General features: G+C 41.9%; 1 protein-coding gene across 8 annotated transcripts in view; it reads left to right on the forward strand.

Moving 5' to 3' along the window:
• dicer1 (dicer 1, ribonuclease type III) overlaps positions 1-15,836 on the forward strand; it is a 173,696-nt gene that overhangs the window by 54,822 nt on the left and 103,038 nt on the right. For 6 of the 8 annotated variants that reach the window (XM_059648939.1, XM_059648940.1, XM_059648936.1 and 3 more), the window contains 2 exons: positions 9,955-10,137; positions 11,496-11,658. In XM_059648939.1, coding sequence (XP_059504922.1) covers positions 10,024-10,137; positions 11,496-11,658 — 277 coding nt within the window. In that variant the 5' untranslated portion in view covers positions 9,955-10,023. Of the gene's footprint in view, positions 1-986; positions 1,131-9,883; positions 10,138-11,495; positions 11,659-15,836 lie in introns of all 8 variants that reach the window. The other 2 variants (XM_059648934.1, XM_059648933.1) reach the window with 2 other exon arrangements.

Here is a 15,836-nt window from a genome sequence, read left to right on the forward strand (position 1 = left end):
TAAGGAGATCTAAACTGCACACAAGTTAGTGGTCTCACCAAGGCCCTGTATAATTGCAGTAAGACAAGCCAGCTCCTGTACTTGAATTTACTTGCTATGAAGGCCAGCATTTCATTTCACTTGCTGCCATCACCTTCTGCACCTGCATGTTTTTAGCAGCTTATGTATGAAGGAAACCCACGTCTCGTAGCTCCCACTTTCTCAATCATATTACCATTCAGAAAACCCCTTTGCTGTTTTTGTTACCAAAATGGATAGCCTCCCATTTATTTACTTTATACTTCATCTACCATGCATTTGCCCATTCACTCTTTGTCCACCTTGCACTGAAGGATGAAGGGTCTAGGCCTGAAACATCAGCCCTTGTGCTCCTAAGATGCTGCTTGGCCTGCTGTGTTCATCCATCTCCACACTTCGTTATCTTGCACTGAAGGATGTCTGGATTCTCCTCACAGTTCACTTTCCCACCTACCTTTGTCATTTGCATATTTGGAGATGCTACATTTAGTTCCCCCAGGTTATTAATCCATGCTGTGGCAGTTGGGATCTAAGCAATAATCCTTTCTGGCACCCCTCTGGTTACTGGCTGCCACTTGGGAAGGAGACCCCCTTTTTTTCCTCTGTCATCCAGTTAGTACTCTACTCTCAATCTCACATGCTTTAATTTTACATTAATCTCTTGCATGGGACTTTTATGAAAAGCCTTCTGAAAATCAAAATAAATCACATCCATAGGTTTGTCCTTATTGGCTGTACTAGTTACAAGCTTAAAATTCTAAGATTTGTGAAGAATGATTTCCCTTTTGTAAATCCATGCTGATTCTGTCCAACCCTGTCACTTTGGGAGCTGATCTATTGATTCACAGAGGAAGTGAAATGAGAGTCTGTTTCTCGGATAAGGGAGCTAGCTGTATTATAATAATGACAGGAAATATTTACAATCTGAATTTAATAAGGTCTTAATTAAAAGTGTATTCCATTTTTAGCATTTGGATTTTGGGTTACTTTTGAGAAGACTTTGTTCCAGAAGAAGAATCTGACATTCATTTTTTAAAAATGACCTAATACAGTGACTGTAGACCCTTGGAGTGTTAATGGAAAATTGCTTACACCGTGATGGGTTACGACAGGTAAAGAAGGTGGAGACCTTTTTCTTTTAAGTTCAAAATAATGAATGAGTTTTAGCATAGAAAACCCAGCAATTGACAGTTCTTATTGCAGTTCAGGGAGGCCTGATTAAGTTCAAAACTAAATCTGGTCCCTCTCCAAGAAAAGCTATTTTTAAGGCAGTTCTGAGGAAGCAACCACCTAGTTTATGAAAACTTGTGGACAGAGATTGCTTGGTTAAAAATTTGTATGTTTGTATAAGTTGGGAGGATGTAAGCTCTCATCTTTGAGTATCATTTAAGACGATTTCACAATATACAGGACACAAATTCCAGAAAATCATATGCGTAGAATTTTCAGATTTGATATCTGTAGTTTGCCTAGATTCAAGTCTGTGTTTTAGGATAGAATTGAGAAACAGGTTAAATTTTGTTTTGCTATGTTTTTCAGATTTTTCTAACTGTATTCTATATTTAGATAACTTGTTTATTTTATTTCTTGCGTAATAAACTTCTGTTGTTGAAGGAACTCTAGCTTTTTGTGACTATGTTTCAGTTCCTGACTGCCACATTAATTACAAACAAAACCATGATCTACCAAGATCAATTTCAATCGGGATCTGAATAGTCTAGTGGTACCATTGGCTGGGATCCTAACAAATGTGACCTTTGACTGGGATTTAAAGTAATTGAATTTAAGAGGGATCCATGTCTTTTTGATAGAAACGAGCATTGTTGATATTAGATTAGATTAGGTTCCCTACAGCCTGGAAACGGGCCCTTCAGCCCAACAAGTCCACACCGCCCCTTGGACCATCCCCTTATAACTCATGCATCCCTGAACACTACGGGCAATTTAGCATGGCCGATCCACCTAGCCTGCACATCTTAGAACTGTGGGAAGAAATCACAGCACCCAGAGGAAACCCATGCAGACACGGGGAGAATGTGCAAACTCCGCAGACAGTTACCAGAGGCTGGAATCGAACCCGAGTCTAGTGCTGTGAGGCTGCAGTGCTAACCACTGAGCCACCGTGCCACCCCAAATATTCAGGACATGATGTGTGTTGTGATGCAATTTATTAGATGGATTGGATTTTTAAAATGTCTTTGACAGTTACTAAGAGTTTTCTGGGAGTACAGAACCAAGACCTGACTGTTATCACTTGAAAAACAAAGTATAATGAAGAAATGGAGACCACTAAAATATCAGAAATGATGAGGGGTTGGCAGTCCATCTGGTAGTTAATTTCAGTATTGTAATGAAATTTGGATGGCTTACAAGATTCAAGTGACATTTCACTGGGGTAGAAAAACAAAAATACTAAAACATTTTTATAGCCCAAAATCGCAATTTGAAAACTGTATGCTAAAAAGTATTCATGTCATACTTAGCAGTCAGTGGGGAAACTCCAGCTAGCAATTAAAAATGTGCTTTTATCCCAATACCAGCATTCAAAGAACTGGTTATCAGAAACTTAATGAATTATTGAGGAATGCTCCCTAAAATCAGGAATGGGAATTGTATCTTGTAATAATTATAGGTGACGAACAAGTTTTTCTAATGCAGTGCCAAATGCTGTGAAAATGGTAGTGGGAAAATTAGTTCAGTTTTCTTTTTAGGTAATCCAGGCCATGAACTTTGTTCATATGTGGCATGAACTCCCAGAGGAAGTGGTAGATGCAGGTACGGTTACAATGCTTAATAAAAGACATTTGGATAAGTTTGTGAATAGAAAAGATTTGGAGGGATAGGGGCCAAGTGCAGGCAAATAAGACTAGTTTAGTTTGGGAACATGGTCAGTGTGACTTGAAGGTTCTGTTTCTGTGCTGTATGATTCTATGACTCTAAGTGATGACTGAGTTGGGAATTGAGCAATTTATATCTTCTGCTTATCGCCCATATCATCTGCTTCCACCAGTTCCTCTGGCAGCTCAATCCATTCTTGCACCACCTCTGCGTGAAGCAACTGCCCCTTAGACCCCTTTTAAACCTTTTCCCTGTTACCTTAAACCTATACATAGTTTTGGACTCCCCTACCCTGGGGGAAAGCCCTTGCCTATTCACTCTATCCATGCCCCTCATGATTTTTTAAACCTCAAAGGTCACTCCTCAGCCTCTGCTTCAGAGAAAACAGCCCCAGCCTATTCAGCCTCTCCCTATAGCTCAAACCTGGCAACATTCTTGTAAATCTTTTCTGAGCATTTTCAAGTTTCACCACATCCTGCCTATAGCAAGGAGGCCAGAATTGAATGCAGTATTCCAAAAGTGGCTGAACCAATGTCCTGTAAAGCTGCAGCACGACCTCCCGACTCCTACACTGAATGCACAGACCAATAAAGCCGAACAAACCAAACACTGCCTTCGCTATCCAATCTACCTGCGACTGTACTTCCAAGGAGCCATGAACCTGCTGTCCACAGTCTATTTGTTCAGCAACATGCCCCAGGACCTTACCATTAAGTGTATAAGTCCTGCTCTGATTTGCCCTACCAAAATGTAGCCCCACACATATATTTAGATTAAACTCCTTGACCCTCCTTGACCAACACAAATAAAGCACGAGTAATAAAAATACGAGTGCTGATAAATCTAATTAAAATGACTGCAATGCATCTGCAATTTTTTTTAGTTATGACTTTGTGGCTATTACATTCTGAGGTGAGATTTGAGCCTGGACCTTGCCCTCCCAACTTTTGGGCTACATGATTGCGCCACAAATCCCTTAATGATGCTGATGTTGCAGGTCCATACACACCATCGCTGGGGACGTTTGAACTATCACCACTGAGGTATGGATTGATAAACTGCTGAAAATGGTAATTAACGCCAATTCAACTAGTAGATTCAGTGAAGGAAAATTCTGTTCTGAGGAAGCGTTACCGGACCCGAAACGTTAACTCTGTTTTTTCCTTCATGGATGCTGCCAGACCTGCTGAGTTTTTCCAGCAACTTTGTTTTGGTTCCTGATTTGCAGCATCCTTTCAGCTTTGATTTAGTAGATTCAGCTAATTGACAGATAATTGGCACTACCAGATTAGCCCTCTGTCTAATAAAGCAGCTTTATATTCTCGAAGATTGTCAGGTTTATGTAGCCATCTGACTCTTGATCTTTACTTAATTTGAGAAAATCTTCTAAAGCAAAAAGAAGCAAAAATTTTAGTTCTTGGGATGTAGACGTCACTGGCTAGACAAGCATTTATTGTCTGCCCCTAATTGCCCAGAGATCAGTTAAGGATCAAACCGGATTTGCTGTAGGTTTGGGGGAGTTAAGAATGGCAGCCATCCTTCCCCAGACAACACCGGTGAACCAGATGAATATTTATAGTGATCGGTAGTAGTTACATTATTGTCATTGGTCTAGCTTTCAATGCAGATTTTCACTGAACTCAAGCTTCACCATTTACCATGGTGGGATTCAATATCATGGGCAGAGTGCCATTTGAGGATCTGGATTGTTTGCCTAATGTCATTAATACCATGCCACTGCCTTCCCACTTTTGCAGACACCTGTCTACATCTCACTTAGAAATCAACTCCTAACCATGAGTTCCGGACTTAGTTTGATACTATTTTTAAGTTTCTTAGTCGAATCTCTTTCTTATATCATTGGATTAGTGCTTGGAAAAGAAAATGTGATCAACTGTGTCCAATTCTGTAGGCAGCTTGAGAAGGGCAATTCACCATAGTTGGCCAGGTAAGATTTCATTTGTGACTGCTATTTTTGTTGTTATGGTAGTGGTGGAAAACTGATTGGAGGGATTCAAACAAATTCCAAGAAAGATGGGCTTCCAGTAATCCTCTCTGTTTATCAAAACCAGATTAGAATAGCTTGGTCAAAATGGACTCTAATATTCAAGTTACAGTAGCATTTTTGCAATGAATGGAAACCTTAAATGAAATAATCCTAACTAGGAGTGTATTTGATATTCAGCCCAAACCAGAATCTCGATTTATATAAATCTGTGAACACACCGGAATCTTGAGGTCGGTGAGAAAATATTGATTTTTAAGAAAAAGTTGATATTAAACCTTTTCTTACACGAACTTTTATTCTAAAGTATCTTCAGGAAGGATGAAATTGGCTGCATTAAAGTTTAGCCCTAATGAAGGAGTACACTCAAACAGCAGCCTATTGTCTACTGTTTAGTAGATGTAATCACACTACTTTTTTTCCATGCAATGCTGTCATTGCTGGAATCTGTCACTGTAATTGCCCTTAAACTGAGTGGCTTGCTAAGCCATTTCAGAGGACAGCTAAGAGTCAACCATATTGCTTTTGTTTGGGAGTGACGTACCACCGTGAATGGTTTTTGCGTAAAACTCAGTTTTTTCACTTGCCTCAAGATTACTGTGTGTTCTGAGATTGATATAAATCATGATTCAGGTTCGCATTGAATATCAAATACCCCCCGGTTAAGATTATTTAATTTAAGGTGTCCATTCATTGCAAAAATGCTGGTAAAGCTTGAATGCTAGATCCAGGAAAAGATTTCGAATTCCCCTGTCTGAATGGTGTTAGCAAATCAGAAGCAATCGTGATATTGTGTTTTGAGGCTTTCTATCCCCAGTACAGTGTTAAGACACTGAGTCATGAGTAAATCCCATATGCCTTGCCAATAGTCACCATTACTGAGACTAGATTTTTATTCCAAATTTATTAATTAAATTCAAATTCGACCAGTTTCCATTAACCCATTTAAACACCCAGAACTTTAACCTGGGCCTCTGGAATCCTAGCTCTTTGACATCATCATGAGGCTATCATTTCCCCACAATGCATTATAAATATCAAGATTTTACAATGAGAGGATTAATTAACTTGATTAGAGTACCAGAAATGTTTAACATAACTGTTATAATGGTACAGTAGAAATTGGGGCTTTTTTACTGGTGTCGGAAAGATTAGAAGATGACTTGATGAATATGACTTTGCATTAGTTCATGGTCAGTCCAATAGTGACCCATTATTTGCGCTAATCACTGAAATTTCATTGAATTGACATATTTCACTCAAGAAAGTCCATTTGCATACAGTGTTTAGAATTTAGACTGCATAGGTCTAAACTTGGGGCAGTGATTTCTGCTTAAGTGTATTGAATTGTCCACTAAATTATTGAATTTTATTGATCTCCTGCAAAAATGCTAAGGTATTTTCAGTTTCAAACAAATTTGTTACTAATTCCACAAAATTTAACTTTAAAACAGCATCTTCCCTGAAGTTGTATAAAGTGGACTACTGAACATTTAATAATAACTCAATGGTTTAGTTAGCCCTTGCCAATGATATTTGAATAACCTCATTGAATCATACAGTAGAGAAGAAGTCCTTTAGACCATTGAGTCTGTACTGCCAAAAATATACTACCTACCATAGTCCCACTTGCCCCCACTTGGTAGATAGCCTTGAATGTTATGATATTCAAAGTACTTTTTTGAAGGTTGTGAGATTTCCTGCCTCAACTATCCTCCTTGGCAATGCATTGCTAGGCCTCCTCTATCCTTTGAGTTTAAAAAAAAGCCTTCTCAAATCCCCTGTAAACCTCTTGCCTTTCACTTTTTCTAAAAAAAAGGTATACTGCCTTGTTATTGACCCTTCACCTAGAGGAAGCAGCTGCTTTCCATTTATCCTGTCCATGTCCCTTTTATAATTTTGTAAACCGCTATCGGGCCTAACCTCATCTTCTCTCCTCCAAAGAAAACAGCCCAAGTTTATCCTGTGATAATGGGTCTAGGCCCGAAACGTCAGCTTTTGTGCTCCTGAGATACTGCATGGCCTGCTGTGTTCATCCAGCTCCACACTTTTTTATCCAAGTTTATCTTGCCTCTCTTTGTAGCCGAAGTGCTCCATCTCAGGCTAGATCCTAGTCAATCTCCTTTGCACCCTCTGTAATCACATTCATCCTGTAGTATGACTGGAATTGCCCACAGTTCTCCAGCTGTGGCCTAACGAAGTTTTGCTGGTTAGAACGTAACCTCCCTGCTCTCTCAATCTATACCATGACTGATTAAAGGCAAAAGTCCCATTTACCACCTTAACTACCCTATTAATCTGCCTTAGCACCTTCAGCGATCTGGGAACAAGCATCCCAAGCTCCCCTCTGTACCTCTGATCTTCCTAGTGTATTACCATTCTTCAAGTACCCCCTTGTCTTGTTCTTCTTCAAAGGTAATCATCTCACATTTGTCAGAGTTCAATTCCATCTGCCCAAGTGGCCTGCCCATTTATGTCCTCCTGTAATCTAATACCTTCCTTCTCACTGACAAATACCTGGCCAATTTTTGTTATTCGCAAACTAACTTAGCATCTCCAAACGGCAGACCCTTCCACTGCTGTAGCCTTAATTTTCATCTATATTATTTGGGAATTTTGCAAACAACAAGGGACTTGGCATACAACAAGGGACTTGGCATACCACAAGGGTCAATGTTATTACACAGGGCTTCAGTCCCACAGCAGCCTTTTATCACCACCTGCTGTTTGGTCACTAAGTTGATTTTGGATCCAACTTGCAAGTTGTTTTTTCTATAAGTTTCCCATGTGGGACCTTGCTGACATCTAAATAAAACTTCAACTCCCCTACCCTCATTCAAATACTTGATCATGTCTTCAAAAAATTTCACCATATTTGTTAGGCATGACCTCCCTCTGGCAAAGCCATGCTGACTATCCCTGATTAGAGATTAATGTGTCCTTTGCTATTTTCTCCAATAGTTTCCCTACCACTGATGTTAGACTCACTGGTTTGTAGTTCCTTAGTCTAACTCTACCAACCTTTTTGTAAAGTGGAACCGTATTAGCTGACCACCAGTTTTCTGACACCTCCCCTGTGGCCAAAGACAATCTGAACGCTTGGGTCAGGGCTCTCGTAATTTTCTCCCTTGACTCTTGATCAAGTAAATTCTAACCTTGTGATGGCATTTTTAAGTGTTGGCTAATTGACCATTCTTCAAAACAGTGATCTAAAGATGGAAGTGGTGTTTAATTTTAAGCTGTTCATGTGATGATTTCGCTGCTTGGGACAGTATTTACTGCCTACCCCTAGTTGCCCTGATGTCCACCAGGTTTATTTGGTATAGGTACATGTATTGTTGTTAGAGAGGCAGATTAAGATTCTAAGTTATATCACCATTCTTTTAATGATATTTCCATGTCAAGTTAGTGAATGGTTTGGAGAGGAACTTGCGCTGGGTGTTTTCTCCATGTATCTTCTACCCTCCTTCTGGATGGTGATTGCAGGTCTATGCGGTGAATTTCTGCCGCTCATCTTGTAGAGACTGAACACTGCTCTTACGGAACATCAATGGTGGAGGGAGTGAATGTTTATGAAATGATGCCAGTCAGGTAGTTTGCTTTGTCCTGGATGATGCTGAGCTTCTTGTGTTGTTGGAGCTGCACTAATCTAGGCAAGTGGAGGGCATTCCATCAAACTCCTGACTGGTGCTTTATGGATGGGTGGACAAACTTTGGGGAGTGAGGAGGCAAGGTACTCTCTGCATATTTCCTATCTTCTGGCTAACTGTTGCAACACTATTTCAAGGGTTAGATTCTCTTTTGAAAGAAATGGTTATTGGCTGACACTTTTTGTGTTATGAATGTTATTTGCCACTTGTCAGCCCAAGCGAGGACATTATCCAGGCGTTGCTCAGATCTGGGTTTTAAAAAATTATCTGTGTCATACTGCTGTTCTTGTTTTCAGTGGAATCGTTCCGTTGAGGCTCTGGTTTGAGTAATTATGGATAGACTGCACCTATGTTGTTATCTATAGAATTAGTGAAAAGTTGGAAGAAGGAACGTGTTGAGGGAAAGTAACAGTGAATGGTCTAAAGATTGTCCTGTTTCTTCGGAATATGACCCAAGGACAATAGTAAGAAAAGGGGGTCTCTTAGTGTCGGCTGCAAAAGAAAGTTGAAGTTTTGATCTTTGGGTGAGGTTGAGATTTTTAGAACCATCAAATCCCAACAGTGTAGAAGTGCCATTTGGCTCATTGAGTCCACACCATCCCTCCAAAGAGCATCCCACCCAGACCCAGCCTCAATCCCAATCCTATCCCTACATTTTCCACCCTAGACACTATGGGCAATTGTGCATTACTAGTCCACCTAACCTATACATGTTTCGACTGTGTGGTTGGAGACCCACGCAGACACGGAGAATGTGCAAACTCTACTTAGATTCCAAGGCTGGAATCAAACCCAGGACCCTGGCGTTGTGAGGTAACAGTGCTAACCACTGAGCCACCATGCTGCCTTAATTGGCTGTGATTTCCATCATACGGGCTCAATCTAAGGGAGGCAATGATATTATCGCTGGACTATAAATTTGGAGATCCAGATAATGTTCTGGGGAACCAGGTTTGAATTCCACCATGGCAGATGGTGGATTTTGAATTCAATAAATGTCTGGAATTAAGAGTCTAATGATGACTGTGAATCCATTGTCAATTGTCAGAAAAGCCCCTCTAGTTCACTGTTGTCCTTTAGGGAAGGAAACTGCTGTCCTTACCTGGTCTGGCCTACATGTGACCCCAGACCCAGAGCAATGTGGTTGACTCTGAACTGCACTCTGGGCAATTCGGGATGGACAATAAATGCTGTCTAACCAATGATGCCCTCATCCCATAAATGAATAAAGAAAACGAGAAATGGTGGCTTGGCCAAAATGCTGGTGATTGAGGTTTGTGGTATCATCCTCTAGCAAGGTTCAGCACTTGTAGATAGAAAACAATCAGGGTCAAATGACGTTGTACTTCTCAATTTTGAATTTTTTATTTAGTGGCCTGGAAATGCAAAGGAGCCTACATTTTGACAACAGAGCTCAACTCTTTGTCGTTGGTTATATCTCAGGATTTGCTGGAACGTTTGAAATGACAGAAACACTGGATGAATGAAAAGACCGCTAAGTGAAACTTAAGCATGGCAGGATTACAGCTCATGACGCCTGCTTCATCACCAATGGGTCCCTTTTTTGGACTGCCGTGGCAACAGGAAGCTATCCATGATAACATTTTTACACCAAGGAAATATCAGGTATGTGTTGTATGGAAAATGGTATCAAGAAATAGGTATTATACGAACAAAAACAAATTGCTGGAGAAGCTCAGCAAATCTGGCAGCAACTGTGGGATGAAAGCAGCATTAACATTTTGAGTCCAGTGACTACTTATCACAACTAAGTATTTAGGAAAAAATGCTGGTAATTATGCTGAAGCCAAAGTGTTTGTGGGGAGGGAGTGGTGGGAGAGCGGATTGGTGGAGTGGAGTCCAGGGAGAGAGAAATATGAATCGGGATAGGTAAGCAAGGATGTTCTGTCCTGGCCTGCTATATGAAAGAAAAGCTGAAAAGAGATTATAAGAGAAAGAAAATAGGTGAGCTGTGCCGAATATAACCTATACCATGTGATAATGGGCCTACGTATATGTGAGAGTGGGCAACTGCTAAAAGCAACCCACGTCATAAACCGAACTGGCAGTAACGTGGACAAAAAACACTTAAAAGATGAAATCAGGCTCTAAAGTTATTGAACTCAGTGTTGAGTTCAATAAAGTTCTGTGCATTGAAAGCTCCAATTACATCTGTCTCCTGTTGTACTAATTGTCATTGTTGGGAATTGCTCACAAACAAATATTATTGTCAACCTAGGGAACTCTGCGTCACTAGCCATGGGTTCTGAGAGTCCTTGTGTGGGTAATGTGCCCAAAGCAAGAGCTGCATCCCCCACAACACACTTAGCAGGTGCTTCCATGAGGTGGAAATTGAGGTTAGCCTTTAGATTGCTGGTAGTACTGATTAACTATAAATAGGAATTGTTTTTTAATGCATTAAGCAAGACAAAATGAAATTTAAAATATCTAAGCTTATCCACAGGAATATGCTATTTTAATATTTAAGTTATTTCCTGTCTCTGGGATTCCAGGTACAATCTGGCATGCTGTTCTTCAAGCAATAATGTCAAATTTGTGGTAACCCCTTATCATGGATTACACTTAATGTTACTTGTTTATTTTGGGTATTGGTACTTGTATACTATTGGCAAAATGGAAGTTGTACTGTGTGCTGATCTACACTTCATGTTTTTATCCATCGCCACCAGTACTGATCCCAAACTATGTAGAAAAATTCATTCTAGGCTCTTGTTTCTGGCTCAGCATCTAGCGGCCTCTGCTGGAAAGTGTATCTGTCTCAGCATTGTTTTAGAAATTGGCTCAACTGTGAAGCCCACTATGATTTTAAAAAGTCACTGCAGGAGCTGTCAAGGCTCTTGCTGAAAAATGCAGTTTTGTGCAATTAGTGTCACCCAGCCTGTATATATTTTTCAACTTCCGTAAAGGATAGAAAGAAAGTGTCAATTTTTTAATCAGTTTTTTAAAAACTTTTTGTTTTGCAGGTTGAACTTCTAGAAGCAGCTTTGGAACACAATACTATAGTTTGTTTAAATACTGGCTCAGGGAAGACTTTCATTGCAGTGCTACTTACTAAGGAACTATCTCATCAGATCAGGGGACAATTCAACAAGAATGGGACACGGACTGTGCTTTTGGTTAGTTCCGGTAAGTACCTTTTTGTTTTACTTGTTTAAGTGCAGCAGCTAATCAGGAAGGACTACCAGAATGTAGGCCCTTATTTCAAGGGGGTTGAAGTATAAGAGTGGGAAGTGTTGCTGCAACTGTACAAGGTGCTGATGAGACCACGTCAGGAGTAGTGTGAGCGGTTTTAGTCACCTTACTGAAATAAAGATAACATTTCATTGGAGGCAGTTCAGAAAAGCTTCTGAAAAAGAATGATCCTGGGTACAGAGAGATTGTCTTAAGAACAAAGGCTAAACTGGTTGGGGACTTCCTGAAATTTGGAAGAATGAAAGGTGATATCATTGAAACGTATAGAATTCTTAATGGGCTTGACAGGTTAGATTCTGAGAGGATGCTTCTCCTCATAGGATAAGGCTAGGACCAGTGAGTATATTAAGGGCGTGCCAATTTAACATTAAGATGAGGAGCAGTTTCTTCTGAAGTTTGAGAGTTTTTGAAACTTCTTGCCAGAGACAGCTTTTGGGCAAGAATCATTGTGTACATTTAAGACTGAGATATATTCTTGGTCAGAGATAATGGAAACTGCAGATGCTGGAGAATCGAACATAACAAAAGTGTGGGGCTGGATGAACACAGCAGGCCAAGCAGCATCTTAGGAGCACAAAAGCTTACGTTTCGGGCCTAGACCCTTCATCAGAAAAGGGGGATGGGGAAAGGATTCTGAAATAAATAGGGAGAGAGGGAGAGGCGGACTGAAGATGGATAGGGGAGAAGACAGGTGCAGAGGAGAGTATGGGTGGGGAGGTAGGAAGGGGATAGGTCAGTCCGGGGAGGACGGACAGGTCAAGGGGGCGGGATGAGGTTAGTAGGTAGAAAATGGAGGTGCGGCTTGAGGTGGGAGGAGGACATAGGTGAGAGGAAGAACAGGTTAGGCAGGCGGGGATGAGCTGGCTGGTTTTGGGATGCAGTGGCGGGAGGGGAGATTTTGTAGCTGGTGAAATCCACGTTGACACCATTTGGCTGCAGGGTTCCCAAGTGGAATATGAGTTGCTGTTCCTGCAACCAAAACCTTTCACCCCAACTTCAAGTTCACCTGGACCATCTCCAACAGATCCCTTACTTTCCTGGACCTTTCTGTCTCCATCTCAGCAACCACCTACAAACCGATGTCCATTTCAAGCCCACCGACTCCCACAGTTACCTGGAATACACCACCTCCCACCCACCTTCCTGCAAAAATTCCATCCCCTATTCCCAATTCCTTAACCTCCGCTGCATCTGCTCCCAGGATGAAGCATTTCACTCCCGCACATCCCAGGTGTCCTCGTTCTTCAAGGGCCACAACTTGCCGTCGCAGTGGTTGAGAATGCCCTCGACTGTGTCTCCTGCATTTCCCGCACCTCACCCCTCACACTCCGCCCTTGCAATAACCGCCAAAAGAGAATCCCCCTAGTCCTCTCATACCACCCTACCAACCTCCCGGATACAACGCATCATCCTCCGACACTTCCGCCATCTACAATCCGACCCCATCACCAAAGATGTTTTTCCCACCCCACCCTCGTCTGCCTTCCGGAGAAATCACTCTCTCCGCGACACCCTTGTCCGCTCCACACTCCTCTCCGACCCCACCACACCCGGCACTTTCCCCTGCAACCGCAGGAAGAGCTACACCTGCTCCCACACCACCTCCCTCACCCCCCCATCCCAAGATGACTTTCCACATCAAGCTGATGTTCACCTACACATCTGCCAATGTGGTATACTGCAGCCGCTCTACACGGTGTGGCTCCCTTTACGTTGGGGAAATCAAGCGGAGGCTTGGGGGCCGCTTTGCAGAACACCTATGCTCGGTTCGCAGTAAACAACTGCACCTCCCAGTCGTGAACCATATGAACTCCCCCTCCCATTCCTTAGACGACATGTCCATCCTGGGTCTCCTGCAGTGCCACAATGATGCCACCCGTAGGTTACAGGAACAGCAACTCATATTCCACTTGGGAACCGTGCAGCCCAATGGCATCAATGTGGATTTCACCAGCTTGAAAATCCCCACCCCCACCCCCCACTGCATCCCAAAACCAGCCCAGCTCATCCCCACTTGCCTAACCTGTTCTTCCTCTCGCCCATCCCCCCCTCCCACCTCAAGCTGCACCTCCATTTCCTCCCTACCTCCCCACCCATACTCTCCTCTCCACCTATCTTCTCCTCTATCCATCTTTAGTCTGCATCCCCCTCTCTCCCTATTTATTTCAGAATCCTCTCCCCATTCTCCTTTTCTGATGAAGGATCAAGGCCCGAAACACCAGCTTTTGTGCTCCTAAGATGCTGCTTGGCCTGCTGTGTTCGTCCAGCCCCACACTTTGATCAAGAATATATGATAGATAACAGTCAGGAATTAGGAGTGTCACATGATCCTATCAAATGGCATAGCAGGCTCGAGGGGCGAAACGGAACAGGACTAGGTCTATCATAACAAAGTGTGAAGCTGGATGAACACAGGCCAAGCAGTGTCTTAGGAGCACAAAAGCTGACGTTTCGGCTCCATTTCTTGTAGTTTTATGGATGTGAGCATTACTGGGTTGATCAGCATTTCTTGCCTGTCTCTCGTTGCCTATAGAAAATAGTGGTATGCCTTTTTCTGAACTGCTGAGTCTATGATGTGTAGGGACACCCACAGTGCTGTTCGGAAGAGTTCTAGAATCTTGGCTCCACGTCAGCTACAAAATAGTAATATAGTATGCAGCCTTAGCGTAACTTGCAGGTAGATTGTGGTGTTCTCATGCTTCTGTTGCTGCTTCCGTCTTGGTATTAGGAAGATGACAGGAGTTACTTGCTTCAGATCTGGTCTTGTAGCTGTAATATTTATATGTCTAATCCAGTTCAGTCCTGTTCATCAGAATGCTGTTAGTGGAGGATTCGATGATTGTAATGCCATTGAATGTCAAATGGTGTTGATTAGATTCTTTCTTGTGGGAAATGGTCAGTGCCTATCGCAAGTGAGATGCGAGTGTTATTTGATAATTGACAGCCAAACCTGAGTGTACTCCAAGTCTTACTGCATGTTTTTCTTCATTCATTCATTCGTGCGATATGGGCATTACTGGCTGGCCAAACTTTTTATTGTCCATCTCTAGTTGCCCTTGAGAAGGTAGCTTTGAACCATTGCAGTCCACATGCTAGAGGTAGACCCAGAATGCTCTTAAAGAGATAATTCCAGATTTTTAACCCAGCAATAATGAACAAGCAGTGTTATATTTCCTAGTCAGGATGGTGAGTGGCTTGGAGGGAAATTTTCAGTTGGTGGTGTTCGAAGTATCTGCTGCCCATGTCTTTTCAGGATGGAATTAGTCATGGGCTTGGAAAGTGCTGTCTTCTAGAAAACGTTAATTCACAGGATGAATGTCACTAGCTAGCCAGCATTCGTAGCCTGTTTGAATTTGCCCAGAGGGGAATAAAAGTCAACCATGCTATGGAGTCATGTGTAAGCCAGACCACATAAGGATGGCAGCTTCCTTCCCTGAAGGACCTTAATAAACTAGATGGTTTTTTTTTCAACAATAAACAATGGGTCACTGGTCATCATTAGGATCTTAATTCTAGATTTCTTCTATTGAATTGAAGCTCCACCATCTGCCGTGGGGTTGACTTTGTCCTGCATTTTGTGTACCAAAAATGTCTGAGCAACTTATCATATTGTTAAGTAGATGCCATTGATGTAGCTGTGAATTGAAACAGTTTGGCCAGGGTGCATGCTGCTTTAGTACTGTTACCAGAATATTGATGTGGTCCAAAACCTTTGTGTATGCACTGCCTTCAACTTTTTTAATATCATGTAGAATTCATCAAACTGGCTGAAAACTGGCACCTATGATGCTGGGCCCTTCTGAGGGAAGCAGAGCTGGATAATCGACATGGCACTTCAGGCTAAAGCAGGATACAACTGCTTTATCTTTTGCACTAGTGTGCTCAGCTATACCAGCATTGAGTTTGGGGTATTTCTGTCATTTCCTCTACCTGTTAGTTATTTCCCTGTCCACAACCGTTCACGATAGTATCTGGCAGTACTGCAGAACTAAGATCTGATTTGTTGGTTGTGGGATCACTTAGCTCTGTCCATTGCATCCTCCTCCTGCTGCTGCTTGGCATGAACATAGTACTTCATAGTAGTTTTGCCAGATTGACAGCTCAATTTCAGT

This window comes from Stegostoma tigrinum, chromosome 10, assembly GCF_030684315.1.
Source record: "Stegostoma tigrinum isolate sSteTig4 chromosome 10, sSteTig4.hap1, whole genome shotgun sequence".
Classification (NCBI taxonomy): Eukaryota; Metazoa; Chordata; class Chondrichthyes; order Orectolobiformes; family Stegostomatidae; genus Stegostoma; species Stegostoma tigrinum.